The sequence below is a fragment of the Pyxicephalus adspersus genome, chromosome 5 (genome assembly GCF_032062135.1).
Source record: "Pyxicephalus adspersus chromosome 5, UCB_Pads_2.0, whole genome shotgun sequence".
Taxonomy (NCBI): Eukaryota; Metazoa; Chordata; class Amphibia; order Anura; family Pyxicephalidae; genus Pyxicephalus; species Pyxicephalus adspersus.
In genome coordinates, this window is record NC_092862.1 from 63,941,949 (window position 1) to 63,956,507 (window position 14,559).

General features: G+C 36.2%; 1 protein-coding gene across 2 annotated transcripts in view; it reads left to right on the plus strand.

Moving 5' to 3' along the window:
• The window catches only part of F13A1 (coagulation factor XIII A chain), a 66,262-nt gene extending 55,087 nt beyond the window's left edge, over positions 1-11,175 (plus strand). For both annotated transcript variants that reach the window (XM_072411755.1, XM_072411754.1), the window contains exons 14-15: positions 2,645-2,781; positions 9,487-11,175. In XM_072411755.1, coding sequence (XP_072267856.1) covers positions 2,645-2,781; positions 9,487-9,634 — 285 coding nt within the window. In that variant the 3' untranslated portion in view covers positions 9,635-11,175. The remainder of the gene's footprint in view (positions 1-2,644; positions 2,782-9,486) is intronic.
• The last annotated feature ends 3,384 nt before the right edge of the window (positions 11,176-14,559 follow it).

Below are 14,559 nucleotides of genomic sequence, written 5' to 3' on the forward strand. Positions count from 1 at the left end.
ATATATATATATATATATATATATATATATATATATATATATATATATATATATCTATCCCCAGTTTCAATACATATGCATATGTTGGGAAACATGGTAGCTATTTTCACATGAACACTTCCTGTGTTGCCTAACTGCTTCTTTCCTATTGTATGTCTAGTATACAGAATACATTGCCATTTAAAATCTTTTTTATAAGCCACAAATTAGCAATAATGCCAAATACCTGGTGGTATATGAATGGCTGTTTAGGGTCACAACTGTTTACACATAATTATGCCTATGAGTCAAATAATAAATGCTTATTGGTGTGAAGAGTGTTTTGAAAACCTCTTAGAAAGTCTTTCCATGAAAAATGGATGTGTGCTCTTTATTTACATAGACATGACACGATTATTGCTGCATTTTCATAATTTTTCATTTACTCTGTAAAATCCCCTAAGCAATATAATGTGCCTTAAACTATGCTGCTGATCTACGGATCTGTCACTCAATAACTTAATAAGAGGGAGACATTAACGGTGAACATTAATATAGATGTAATATATCTTGGTGCAAAAGAATGCACTCAGTGAAACAAAAAATATTCTTCTCGTGGCAGCTATGATTGAATTTATTAATCCACACTTAGCTGAGCAGGTTAGACCTTTATATTATGGTCCAAAAAATAATGAAACACTACAGGTAGGAGAGTCAGGTCATTTTTTGGTATGATTAGCACGCAGATCACTGGAATACATTAAGCAAAATAATTATGATCTCATCTCTGAAGCCATAATGTAATTTAGCTTTTTTTAATATGTCTAATATGGCAATGTAGTTATCTTTATATTCACAAGCTGACGTAGCCAGGAGTATGGCCAAATCTAATATTAACCACCTTTAATTTTATACTAAAAAATTTAAGTATTTAATGAGCTCCTTCAGCAGAAACAAATTAAAGCTGAACCCCAGGCACGTGTATGAAATACTTATATGGGCACTGTTGTACCAAATGATAAATATTTCTGTTCCACTCCCTGCCTGAACTCCCCCTCTACTTTGTGATGTTTCTATGAGAAGTACCAGTATCCTGCACAATTCATGTTATCTCCCATGTGACAGTAATAAAGTTAGGATGAATAATTGTTAAAAAGTTAAATATAATAAAAAAGTAAAAAGAGATAAAAACAACATACACAGTATTGGGTATAGTCACACAATAAAAGAAACAATTCTGTCCCTCATTTACGATTAATTGTATACTAATAATTTTGATGCCGTTGTCTTGCTATTTTGTGGACACACATTTTTTTGGCCTGATGTATCTTAATATATTTTTAATAAAATGTAATCTTTTTTTTTTTAATCAAATGGGAGTTTCATTGTGTTTGTTTGCACTAAAAATAATTTTAAGAAATAATCTTAAGGGAAGACACTCCAGTCTATTAAAAGAGCATCATATTGCAAAATTTCACCTGCTTTGCTTTCCTGACAAGATGATATCATTCTCACCTAGGTGTCATGGGTGGGAGACAACCTAAAATAATTATTATTTTAATTTTTTACTTCAATCATTGAATTGTGGAGAATGAGATGGGAGGTCTAGAGAGTATAAACAGAGCTCAGTGGAAGGCTTGCTTTAATGTCATGACCCACAAAGACAAAGGCAAAAAACTGAATATTACTATTAAAATACAGTGTGATAAAATATAAAATATAAAAAATTAAAATACAGCGTGATAAAGGGAAGAAGCAATCAACCACTGCATACTTGTTTGTTATCTTATCTGCACAATATCTATGGAAATATATTTCCAGCAGCATTCACCTGTAGCTATTTCTTTCTGACCCATGATGATATAATCATCATGGGGCTCTATGCCAATGATGATTCTGCTTCATTAATTAAGAATGTTTATTATAAGATCTTTGCATTTTACTGAACACATATTATACAATTTAGAATGCTAAGAATCATAGAATGTTTTTTTTAGGTTTAAATCAATTGTATTATTTTCTGTGATGTGTCCTCACTGATATTTATACATTTATTTATACATTTTTATGGGTCTATTAAAATACAATATATAAGTAAAATTAATCACTAAAACAATAACTATAACTAAACAAAAACAATAAAAACATGCAATATATAATCACATGCATTATTTGTAAAACAATTGGTTAGATGATGGTTTGACATTGTATAATTTATATAATGTTAGTTTTTTTGACATGTCTTAATAAAGTGATTGATATTACTTTTTAATGTAAATCTATAACGTTGTTTTTTGATTAAGGGATGTGGTACTATACATAGACACCATGGCCCTGATTTATGAAAGCTCTCCAGGCTGGGGATAATACACTTTCAGAAGTGAAGCTGGGTGATCCACAAAACATGGACTGGATTTTTCAAAATTATTTGCTATTTGCTAGCAAATGTTTTGAATCCTGGATGATCCACAAAACATGGACTGGATTTTTCAAAATTATTTGCTATTTGCTAGCAAATGTTTTGAATCCTGGACCAGATCCATTCCAGGTTTGGTGGATCACCCAGCTTCACTTCTGAAAGTGTATTATCCCCAGCCTGGAGAGCTTTCATAAATCAGGGCCCATATCTCTGTGATTGTAATATATACTTTTTTTTGTACTTTAGGCTATTGGAGAAAAGATTGTGGGTAAGGAAATGACAGTGGTGGTAGAGTTCACTAACCCACTCAAGGACAAACTACAGAACGTTGTCTTGCGTATTGGTGGACCGGGTCTTATGAAAACCAAAACTCAGATATTCAGGTAAGGACTTGTTATTAGATATACAAAGCATGTGAATTTAAATTTAAATATTGGTGTGTTCAACATAAATAAGGTCTGATCTATTGAAAAGTATTGCATTCAGGTAGTTGTATGAGATCAATGCTTGTAATTATAGTAGTCATGATATATTTTTTATGTGTATAGCTGTAATACAGAATATATAGCTACAGTTATTAGGTACATTCCGAGATATAACATCTGCTTAGACAGGCTGAGATTTTAGCCCAATTTCAGATATATTGCACGTTTTTCCTTTGTTCTCCATAATCCCAAGTCTCCTTATAAACTGTGATCCTTTTGGACCTGTCAGAACCAATAATCCCAATGTGCTCCTTAGCATCTTCGAAAAATACCAAACAGTGTATTCGGCTGAGAGAGTATGGTGGTTTGTAGATCTTTTAACTGTAAGTCCCCAAATGCCTTAGACTTGTGGAAGAACTGCAAGATGCTGCTGTGTTTTCCTTGATTCATTTTTTATTTCACGTAGCATTACACAGGTCGGCAAAAAATTAATTTTGATATTCATCAGAAACCACAGCAAATTTTTCTAAATATTTTAGAGCAGATTTTAGATCTGTTTTCAGTTTTTCCCTAACACGTACAGTTCCTGAGTTATGAGTACTAATATAGTTAACATAGTACATGCATGTATTTTGTACTAAAACATAAGCACCATTGAAGTGAATGGTAATACATCTTCAGTGTGAAGTAAAATATGGCACACTGTGGTATAGATCTACTGAGCAGTGTCAGTCAGGTACCATTGTTTCTTCAGAAATGCTTGGAGTATGATTTTTTTGTGTACTCTTTGGATTGTTACAGTACAGCATCCAGCAGTAGTCAACCATTATACTTTCATTCCAGAAACCTTGGTAGCGGTGCTCCATTAACTGAATGTCCTGGTGAAAACGTTCTCCTTGAGAAATACAAGAATTGTATTTTTAATGACATGCCACAACCCAGTTTCTGGTATGAATCAAGCAGATTCTGAACTCCTTCCTTGTATGCACGAGACTTATGGTTGCCCAGGACATTTTTACACAGCCACTTGAATGCATCCCAAGCTTCTAGCTCAGCTGCTGAGAGAGAGATAGTTTGAAAACACCACTTGGTCTGTGGACCTCTAAAAATTCCCCTCCTTCATTTTTGCAGTGCTTATGTTTGGAAACCTCTCAACAAGGTACTGAATACCCATGGAGTTTGATTTACCCATGGCCTTTACAAGGTTCTTCATCAAGCCTAACTTGATACGGAGAGGTGGCAGAAATATTTTATGTGGATCAACCGGAGTCAGAATCTTCACACTGCTTGTTCCAGGCTTATAGGTATCTCCTGGTAGCCAATCACGCTTGACATAATGGTCTCCTGTAGATCAGCTGTCCCACAGGCATAGGAAACAGCAATATTTTGTAAATCCTCCTTGCATTCCCATCAGCAAGCCAATTACCTTTAGATCCCCACAGATGTTCCACTGGTGTGTTTTATACTGGATTGCTTCAGGTAGTAACTTCGTGTCATAGGTTGTCATAGGATTCCTTTAGGTTAACGGAATGGGCAATCGGGAAACTTGGTTTGGAATTACCATCATGCAGTAAGACTGCTTTCAAGATTCTTTAGAGGAATCAATGAAGATACGCCATTCAGATGGAAAATACTCTTGTGACAAACTGTTAAGGAGTGCATGTATATCATGAGAGTAGCTCAGTGAGCCATTACTAGTGAAGAAAGTTGTCAAGTTATGATTTTGTTTTCTGTAGTGAGTTACAGTTACACCCTTTGAAATCAAGTGCTTCTGTTTAAGCCTTGAAGCAAGAAGTTCTGCTTTGTCTTTGGAGAGATTTAGATTACTAACGAGATCATTCAGCTCTGCTTGTGTAAAGGTTTCTGCTTCTGAATCGTCATCGGCCAAGTAGTCAGGATCAAATGATTCGGGGTTGTAACTGGCTGCAATTCTAGCGCATTCCTCATTACCTTCTACAGAAGCAAATCCATCATGTGGTGGTAATGGCAATGAATCATCATGGGGAACAGGCCTAATTGCAGGTAAAGCCTGTGCTTAGTTTTACCTGAGAATCCACTGTAGTTGACGCAGCAAAAATAGCAGATGCTTAGATGGTCTCGTGGTTCTCTCCACACCATCAGGATTGCAAATGGCATTGCTGTTTTTTGCCTATTTAGCCAGTCACGCAGTCTGTTGAAACAACTGGTACAGATAACATGTGGAACCCAAGATTTATCCTGGTCACCAAGTGGACAGCCGAAATATAATTTGTATATCTTTTTAAGTTCTGTGGTAATTTGGCGACGTTGTGCTTTCGTCGTAAATGAACCACACATGTTACAGAAACTGTATGGATCATTAAGGCAATTTCTAGGCATGATGACAAATGAAATCAATCGCAGTTAGTGTGGTCTCTAACCTTAAAAAAAGAAAACTGTGGTTAAATGTTGTAATATGTTAAGACTCTTTATAACAAATTTCACACAATATATAATTAACTGCATCACTAAAACTAGATGTGCTAGAGAAAAACTGAACACTTGAAATCTGCATAAAAAATGCTACAAAGCCCACATAAAATTATATCTGATGAAAATTACATGTTGACCTTTGGTATTAATGTTTTTTCTACCTATACATGCAGGCCATGTTGATGGGTGCTTTTAAGTGATGGTTAAATCCTTTTTACCTGAAAGTCTGCAGCATGTCATCTTCACTTTTACCCATAGTTCCACTATTGATAAAGTATACGAACCATGTACTGTAGGTATCTTTTCTTTTGTAATTGCCTGGGTCAAATGCAAATGTCCGTATGCCATTGAAAAATGCAAAAATGCAGAGTAAGAGGTTCACAGAACTGCTGACCCTGTCAGCTGTACACAATCACCTTCTTTTGGTCCCTCTTGGCTTTGGTCACCAGGAGTAAAGAGAGGTAAATCTAAGAGAGGTAAATCTATAAAGGATCCAAGTCATGGCCTAAAACAGGGGTCGGCAAACTCTGGCCGTTAGGCCACAAACGGCCTAGCCAGTAGTTCGTTCTGGCCTTTTGCCCCCTTGCCGATCCGACCCAATGCCGGCTGGCAACCCGTGGCTCCGGATCTGCAAGGGGGCATTAGGAACTACTGGAGCAGTCAGAGCTCCGGTGCTGGCTCCTTGCTGTTGCTCCCCTAATTACCGCGGTCAGTGTTGATACTTCTGCCGACGCGGTAAATAGGTATCGCTCCCTGAAGGGAAATCCCTCTCCTCCGCAATGCATACCGAGGAGAGGGATTTCAGTTCAGGGGGTGTTCCTTTGCGGTGGGCGGAGTCATTAGGGCGGGACTCAGAGTCCAGCCTAGTGTGTTCCCGCCCACCCCTGAAATGGCTTAGTGGCCATAAAAGTTTGCGGACCCCTGGCTTAAAGTAACGCAGGGCTAAAGATTTACTTTGTGCCTCTATGTAGTAGAATTTGGTGTCTGATTAGGCAAGCATCAACACTTTTACATGTGATCTAAGCAGATTCAAAAAACCTGCTACTAAAATGTCGTTTAAGTCAAAATCTAACCCCCATAGTTGTTAGTAAAGGCCCCCCAATATTTCCTGGAACAGTGTGTATTGTACAGCCTATACACTACAACTTTGGCCTGTCCCCCTGTCATTCTCTCTATGCTCTCTGGTGCCATTTCTGAAAAGTGCACTGTTTTTTCCATTTTTGCCATAATTAGGCTCAATTTTTCTATGTTGCCTTAGGTCCCACAAATAAATGCTTCATTGAGAATCTACAATAAGATTTATTCTACAGTAGTTGTATTCAATACCACAAAAACAAACAAAGAGCTTTCCTGTAAAATTTAGTGCTCAAAAAATAAATGAGATTCCAAAAAAAATAATAATAGCACTTCTTCACAATATCCAGCTCCACCTAATAATATATTTACTTTCTTTTACAGCTTGATTATGGCAACACAAAGGTGTTGCTTGTTGGCACATCACTGATGCTGCTATCAGAGTCCCTCATTTTTTTATTTCATAACATTACATTCACTTTTCTGAATCTGATATGTGTAAAATACAAAATGATGTGGGTGTAAACTGAAGAAGTTTATTTTGATGACTAATGGTCTAATTAATGTACAAATGTGTCTCTCCATTTCTTCTGATGTTTCTTGAAGCTGACTCTTGGCAGGTTATCAGCACTGAATAAGTTGTTACATCTGAACACCATCTGCATTATCATTCACTTACAGTCAATCAAGATCCACCTAAAACAAAGTTGAGTTGTATCATACAATGCATAAGGGTCATGTCTATACGTAGACCAGATGACCTCTGCTATGGCAAACTTCACCTATAGTAGCCACCTTTTTTAAGGATACTTTAGGCAAAAACACTAGTATGCAGATGCACCCAGGGCATAAAAAGCTGCATAATTATCTGGTTGTAACAATACAACTGGGCCCAAAATGGGTCATCTAGGATATGTGGATCAGACAAGGTAAATAGCTCATTGTTAAGTGGATTCAAAGTTATTTTTAGCCAGGTAGAATAAGCCCCAAAGGATAAGACAGAAGCCTAGCACTAACATGTTGCCAAAAGTCACTGCCAAGTATTAGGCAAAGCCATATATCCAAAACAGAACTAGGGACAAATATGTAGTCAGGAAACAGAACCAAGTGTTGGTATAGTGTACTAGCAAAGTAAGGAAAAGCAAACTGTAGTGAATTTACCATATCCACAAGCTAACAAGCTCTACAGTGTACCCTTAAATAGACAGTTGGGTCAGTCAAGATACACATCAAGAGTGCAGTAAAGCTTTAAAAGATATTAGGATTCACCACTCCAATGATGATGTAAAGTAGTTGCGATATTCTGCAGACCAAAGCATGTATAGGCCACTGACCACCAAGGTTAATCTTGGTATCATATTTGTTTTTAGTGTTTATATGAAAGGGAGTTAATGTCTCTTTCTGTCCATGAGATTTTAAAATTGTTGTAGTGTAGCTCAGCATTTTTTAGTGTTATATATTGTAACACACCCATATTTCAGTTTATAAGGACGTTTAATTTACCTTGAAGTTATATATTAAAACAACTGAGTTTGCAGCCTGGTGCTTTAATATGATTGTAGAACTCCTCAATGACTTTTAATACCCTCATAAATGGCAGTAAAGTATGTATTACCATCAAAATATTGTACAGAGACATTGGCATCACATAGTAGGAGTGTAATATATGCAGAGTTTTGTAATTTATTTATCCATCCATGTTCCATTTCTGCAAGTAGTAAAACCAGAGTATTAAACTTTTTCAGCCATTTCAGCCATTTCCTTCGATACTGCAGCGTCTTTGTATATAAGCGTTTGTTTAATTATTATTCCCATTTTTTACTATTTTTTGGAAATATAAATAACATCTGCCTTGGCTAAGTAGAATATTAGGAAGCATAACATCTTCCCTGTGAAGGCTCAGCAGATTATCAGGAATCATTCATCACAATACTTCCTTCTAAGTAAAGACAATTATTTATTTCTTTTTATAAATAATAAAAAAATTTATCGGTTTTTGTACATTTTTTATTTCACTTTTTATATAAACAAGGATTTAGTTCATCCTGGACGTGTAAGTGAAAAAGTGTAAGTGTGTGGTTAGGAACTCTATACAACCATAAAGACAACACACAAACTGTTACAATCCATTGTAATAGAAGCCTTGTATTCTGCATACATTTGGATCTAACACCAACACCTTTAGCATCTCTACTGCACAGTGTGGCAGCTCATCAAATTGAAAGACCTAAAGGGAGACAAAGAGCAGATCAAAATAAACTTTACATATATGTACCTATATCTGTAGATCTATTTTTACCTGCAATGTGCACTTTTTTTGAGTTACCTCATCTTACTATGGCCTTGAAATAATTGTGTTCAACTTGTCACAGTGGAAAAACAGCAGGTTTAGTTTGACATTGTTGTTCAATACATATACAGAAGAGCTTCTCAAGTTATTGATAAAGACCAAAATCATACAGAAAGTAAGCTATGCAGATATTACGGTTTTACCAAATGAAATAAAAAAAATAGCCAAACAGTCTGTACAAAAAGCATAGTTGTAATCCACAAATGACACAAAGAGGGAGTAACTAATTTCCTTTACCATGGTTTGATCAGGCAAACCTGAATATGAATGTTGATATCAGAGCTGAAATCACAAAGGCCAAAGATTCTGGAGACAAAAAGAGTTAGGGAGCAACCAGCTAAAGTGTGCAAACTGTGCTGCTTTGTTATCCATCAGACTTTTTCCAATTTTGTTGGAAGATTCTTATGATGTTGTTGTTATACAAGAGTAAAATATGTGCACAAATCATTACACAATCAAAAACATAATCAAGTTTGCTTTTTTCATTCATTTGACCTGGTTCTTGCCATCAAATGTACTGTATATTGGATAGTTGCAGACTAATGATGTTGACATCAAAAGCCAGTTGTGTTGAAAAATATATTTAATTGTTTTTAACAAATACATATCTAAGATGCAATAAATGTGATTTTTTTTCATATAACTGATATTTAGATTTTATAGTTCACTTCCTTGAATTTACCTATGATAACCTTTACTATTTACTTGCTTTACAGACTTTGTCCAGTCTAAAATAGAAATTATGCAAGGTATATTGGTGCTCACACCTATCATTTCATTATTTTCAGGGAAGTCCAAGGAAATACAGTCCTGACTTGGGAAGAAAAATTTACCCCAAGAAGAGCAGGCACCCGAAAACTTATTGCAACTCTTGATTCAGACGCCCTAAGGCATGTGTATGGCGAGCTGGATTTGGAGATCTTGAGTGCAGCCTAATTTTTGAATTTTTGAGTCCATCAATGGTAACAGCTTAATGACCCTAAGAAATGACACATTGTTAAACAATGTTACCAGTATATGTAATAGGCGGTTTTGTGGAACAATAATAAGCTAAATGCAAAGCCCATTTGAAGTTACAGAAATAAAGTTTTATTGTGATAGACATTATATGGATAGCCTCTATTTCCTTACTTTCACCTTTACCCTCCCATTATAGTAGTTATACAATATCCCTAATTGTATCTATAAAATTATATATTCCATTAGACATCAGAGTTTGACCACTTTATCCAGTGCACCTGACCTTTCTTCTTTCTCCACAGTACAAGTGTTCTTTCTTTTCTAACTCTCCAGTCCTCTATGATGGTAAAGATAAAAAAAAAACTTTGAAAAAAAAGGGTATTAGGACATTTCCAAAAAAAATCAATTTAGCATTATATTATGAAGGACTATCAAGTGAAAAAGGTCTGAGACATCAGTTCAGCTGTTACTATGGGCCTGATGTATTAAAGATCTCCAAGGTTGGAGAGGATACCTTGATTTTATCAGTTAAGCTGGGGGATTCAGCTAGCTTGGATTTGATTTCCTAAAAGTCACTTGCTATTTGTTAGCAAATATTTTCAATCATGGACCTGATCCATTCCAGGTTTGCTGGATCACCCAGCTTCACTGAAGAAAGTTTTTTCTTTCCAGCCTTGGAGAGCTTTGATAAATAAGGCCATATTTATGGACCCTTCTTCAACTTCTCAGTTGAACATAGACTACTAGCCTCATTCCAGGACATCAACAGGACTCATGGTTAACACTTCACCCACATCCTTGTTGTATGTATACATAAGGGTCAGGAGATACAATTTGATTTTGGATTTCTTCTTATGAACCTATAAACTTCATATCTACTGTATATGACAAAGTTTCTGGTTCTGGTATTACCCGTGGTTCTGCAGGTCCTAAATTAGCCTCTGTGCTGCCAGTATCACCTTCCTGCCTGTACCGACAAAATCCATCTAACTGTGTTTTTTTCTGCTGTTCAGAGAAAAGTTATTCTTTCACTGGCTTTTAAGGGAAAAAAGCTCTGTTGTACAGAAAGTTTCTTTAAAGATGATTCATGGTAGTGAATAACATGGGAGTCACAAGGAGTTCAGAAATACAGTGTAGCTCATCGTTTCAGGAAAGGATTTATTAGGTTAAGGACATGAGAGCAGACAAATATACAGAACGTTAAACTTCTTGCTCCCAGGTGAGAAGTCACAAATTATGCACCTGTCTCTTTGTTTTATGCTGAAACAAATGGCCATATGTAACAAGGTAAACATGCTATTGTATGAGTTACAATTCTTATATGTGACTGGTAAATACCATTTGTCCTTTTATCAATCTCATTATTTTAATATCTTTTTAGTTTTGCAATTTTTTTAAAATACTTTATGTAACCACAAATACCCCCTTTAACATTTTGTATGCAAGCATTGGTTTACTATTAACATGTACACTTACGGTACTTTAAATGATATTAATAAAGTATTTTGCAACACCTATTGTATGGATGGTTTCCTTTCCTCAATTAGCTTGAATAAAAATGATGGTATTTCAGGGTATTTTCCTAAAGTTTCCTAAAGTATCTTTTAAGAGTTTGTATTGAGTTTACTTCTTGTGCGTGAACATGTTTTTACAAATCAATCATATAACCACACAGGCTAAAGAATATTTTCACCACACTGACTAGAGAGTAATTATTTACTGAATCATAATAGTAAAGTTGGATTGGTAAAAAAGTCACTAGTAATTTTGCATATAAGCCGGTGGAATTAAAACAAAATAGTGTTAGTAGCAGGTAAGGATCATTGAGAAAGAAAGAGGTTAGACCAAAAGCAGGAAATAGGAGGTATGAAGACAGTTCTTGAAGAATGACAAGCCAATAATAGCTAGCAGGGATAAGCTAAGTAATACGAATTTGTCCATACAAGTTGAGAGATGAGAAAAAAAATGCTAAAGTGTACCACAGCAGGAAAAAGGAACAGAATGGTCAGGAGAGAGGACTAACAGCAAACTAGCAGAGGTGAAATTTGAAACAATAAAAAATAAATCCTAGAAAGGTTGGGCTTAATCCAAACACATCTCCTGGATCCAATAGTAGAATAAGGCAGTGTAAATGCACAGAAGTGAGGTAAACCATGCAAAAAAATAAATGCTACAAGAAAATAATCAAAAGAAGAAAATAATGTCTAAAAAAATGTTACAAACTGGTGTGGTCCTTTACAGAGACTGTTGTGGAGTTCTGTAAAAAATGGAGCCATTAGATTCCTTTCAATTACAACATAAGCAAGACTTAATAGCCAAGTGGCCAAACAAACAGGTAAATATTGATTTATATTTTATTTTGGCATATACTTAGGTGGTATAGCTAATTTACTGAACAAATATTTTTATAGCATTCTTTATTTATATACTAGAGAGAGGGAACAAAAGAGAGAACAAAGACGTGTACATTTTCTTGGGGACGATCAGATGAAACTGTTAGGTAGACTTGTATTTCAATTAGCATCAGAAGTAAGTATGGAGACATCACTGCACTGACTGCAATCCCATTTAAAGATAATCCCTTCTCCCAAACTCTACCAAAAAATAGTGACAGAGCCCATAAGCCTACCATACTTCTCATAAAAGTCTGAGAGGCCATGACTATCAGGGCTCTGTGCGTGAATATAAAGTGTGGGGAATGTAAAGTGGGGAAAATGTGCAAAGGATGGAAATGATAAAGGTATAAAGCCTCCCCCACATGCACCCTATGTCCCCAAAAAATCCAGATCTTTAAATAAACCCTTGGACCTGAACCTGTTTAAAAAACTTAAGTAGAGGCACAAAAAAAGAAAAAAAGAGGAAATTTAAAGGAAGAAAAATGAGTATGAGCAAAGCATGTATTCAGTTACAAGGAAGAATATTATCTGTGTCCATAGAAGTGTGAGTATGGCTTGGTTAGTGCAGCAGAGAGAGAAGAACATGAAGCTTGTGCATAGGTTGCATGACACCATGCCACCTACCAAGATGGTGCACTGGGTGCGGCAGTCCCAATATACACCTGAGACAAGCTGCAACGGTTATTCACAGATCCCAGAAGGAAGCCTCTGTCTCTTCATTCTTTTGTATCCCAAAAATCACTGTCAGTCAGCCATGAGACCATGGCACTGTTGACACACATCATGTCTGGGCTAGCCATTGTCAAAATCTACTGTCAGTCCTGGGATACCACATGCATGTATGCCAAAGGTCAGTTCACATACCTCATCACCTATTTAGAAAAAAAGTTCTATATTAGTGTTCCCATAAAGAATGTTCAGCAGGGGGACAGTGGGAGTTCCACACCTCCATGCCCAGGCCAAGAAGAATTTAACAAGTCTCAGGCTTTAGTTTTCAGGCATTATGAAAGAATGTATATGTATATGTATATACCCATGTATATAAATATATGTACTACTTGTACAAGATAAGACTACATAATTAACAACTTAATCATTGTGTAGTTGTGCTCTGTTTATATCACCTTTTCAGGCAGTACAATCTTTAATTGCATTTGTACTTAAAAGATGCCTGAACTTTGGTATAGACTGTGGTTTAATGTGAATATACCTTTATTTTATTTAACCTTTAGGTATTTGGTAGTTATCCTCTAGTGTTTTTTTTTAATATCACCATAACAATTTTCTCTTTTATACTCAGTTTTACCTTCTGTGATCCACTCCTTCAAACAAGGTATTACTCCAGAATCCTGTGTTTGGCTGGGGAAGATAGCAGAAGCAGAAGAAAGTAACTGCTTAAATCATGCTAATCTATAGATCTGTATGTTGTATACCTACAGTATTGGTTGTCACACTTACCTCCTCCTCGCTGAACCTGCTCTTCCAGATTTATTCAGTATTGTCCCTCCCGCTGGCCAATCAGGATTACCCTTGGCTATTTAACACAGCAACTCTGTGTTCATGCAATTTGTCTCCACTATTGCCAAGCCCCCTAGCTCCGCTAAGCATTTCCTCTACATCTGTGTAGTAATTCAGTGCTGTCTGTGTCCAGCTCCTGTGTTCACCCCTTGTTGCCCAGTCTGTTTTTTTCTCTGCCTGTTCCCTTGTGCTGTTCCAGTGTTCCCCTGTGTTTGTGGTGATCTCTTCCTGTGTCTTCCTGTTTCTCCTGTGTCCCCCCTGTGTGGCCCTTGTGTCACTGGTGTCTATTTCCTGGATTTCTGGCTCTTGACCCCTGGCTTTGTTCCTGACCTCCCTAGCGTGCTGCCCACCTTGACCCAGGCCTTGCTTGACCCTTCTCTTGCCTTGTGATTTGGTACTGTGCAATGACCGTAACCTCGCAGCAGCTAGCAGCGTAACACCCTCACCACTAGAGGCTTTGGAGAAGACTTGGTTTCCGCTTAGATTTTGTGCCCTGGCGCTTCTCGGGGCCCACACCACGATTGTGCAAGCCGTAGTTGTCTCGTAGCAGTTCAGTCTTATATCACAGATCACCTACATTTGGATAAAATTATTATTTTTTCTATAAACATAAAAAAATATATAAGTTTTCTATTTTACTTTAGTTTAAAAGAATCTCTTTAAACAATAGATATTTCAGCATTAATACTGGGGAGGTAACTACCAATTTATGTATCATCAAAGTTGTATTAATATTTAATCAACTGTGTCTTTATTAGGTAGTTACTGCCTTCCGGCTTGCACACAGGAAAGTATTATACCCATAGGGCATGTTTTCAGATTTTAATGACATAGTGCTATCACATAGTTAGAAAAAAGTGTTCAGGCTTTTCATCAGTTGTGGTGTATACTATTCTAGAATGCAGAAATCAAAACTAAAAGTTAAATACATCATATGAAAACTTTTTTTAATCTTAACTCTAGTATTCAAACTCAAATACCCAGCAA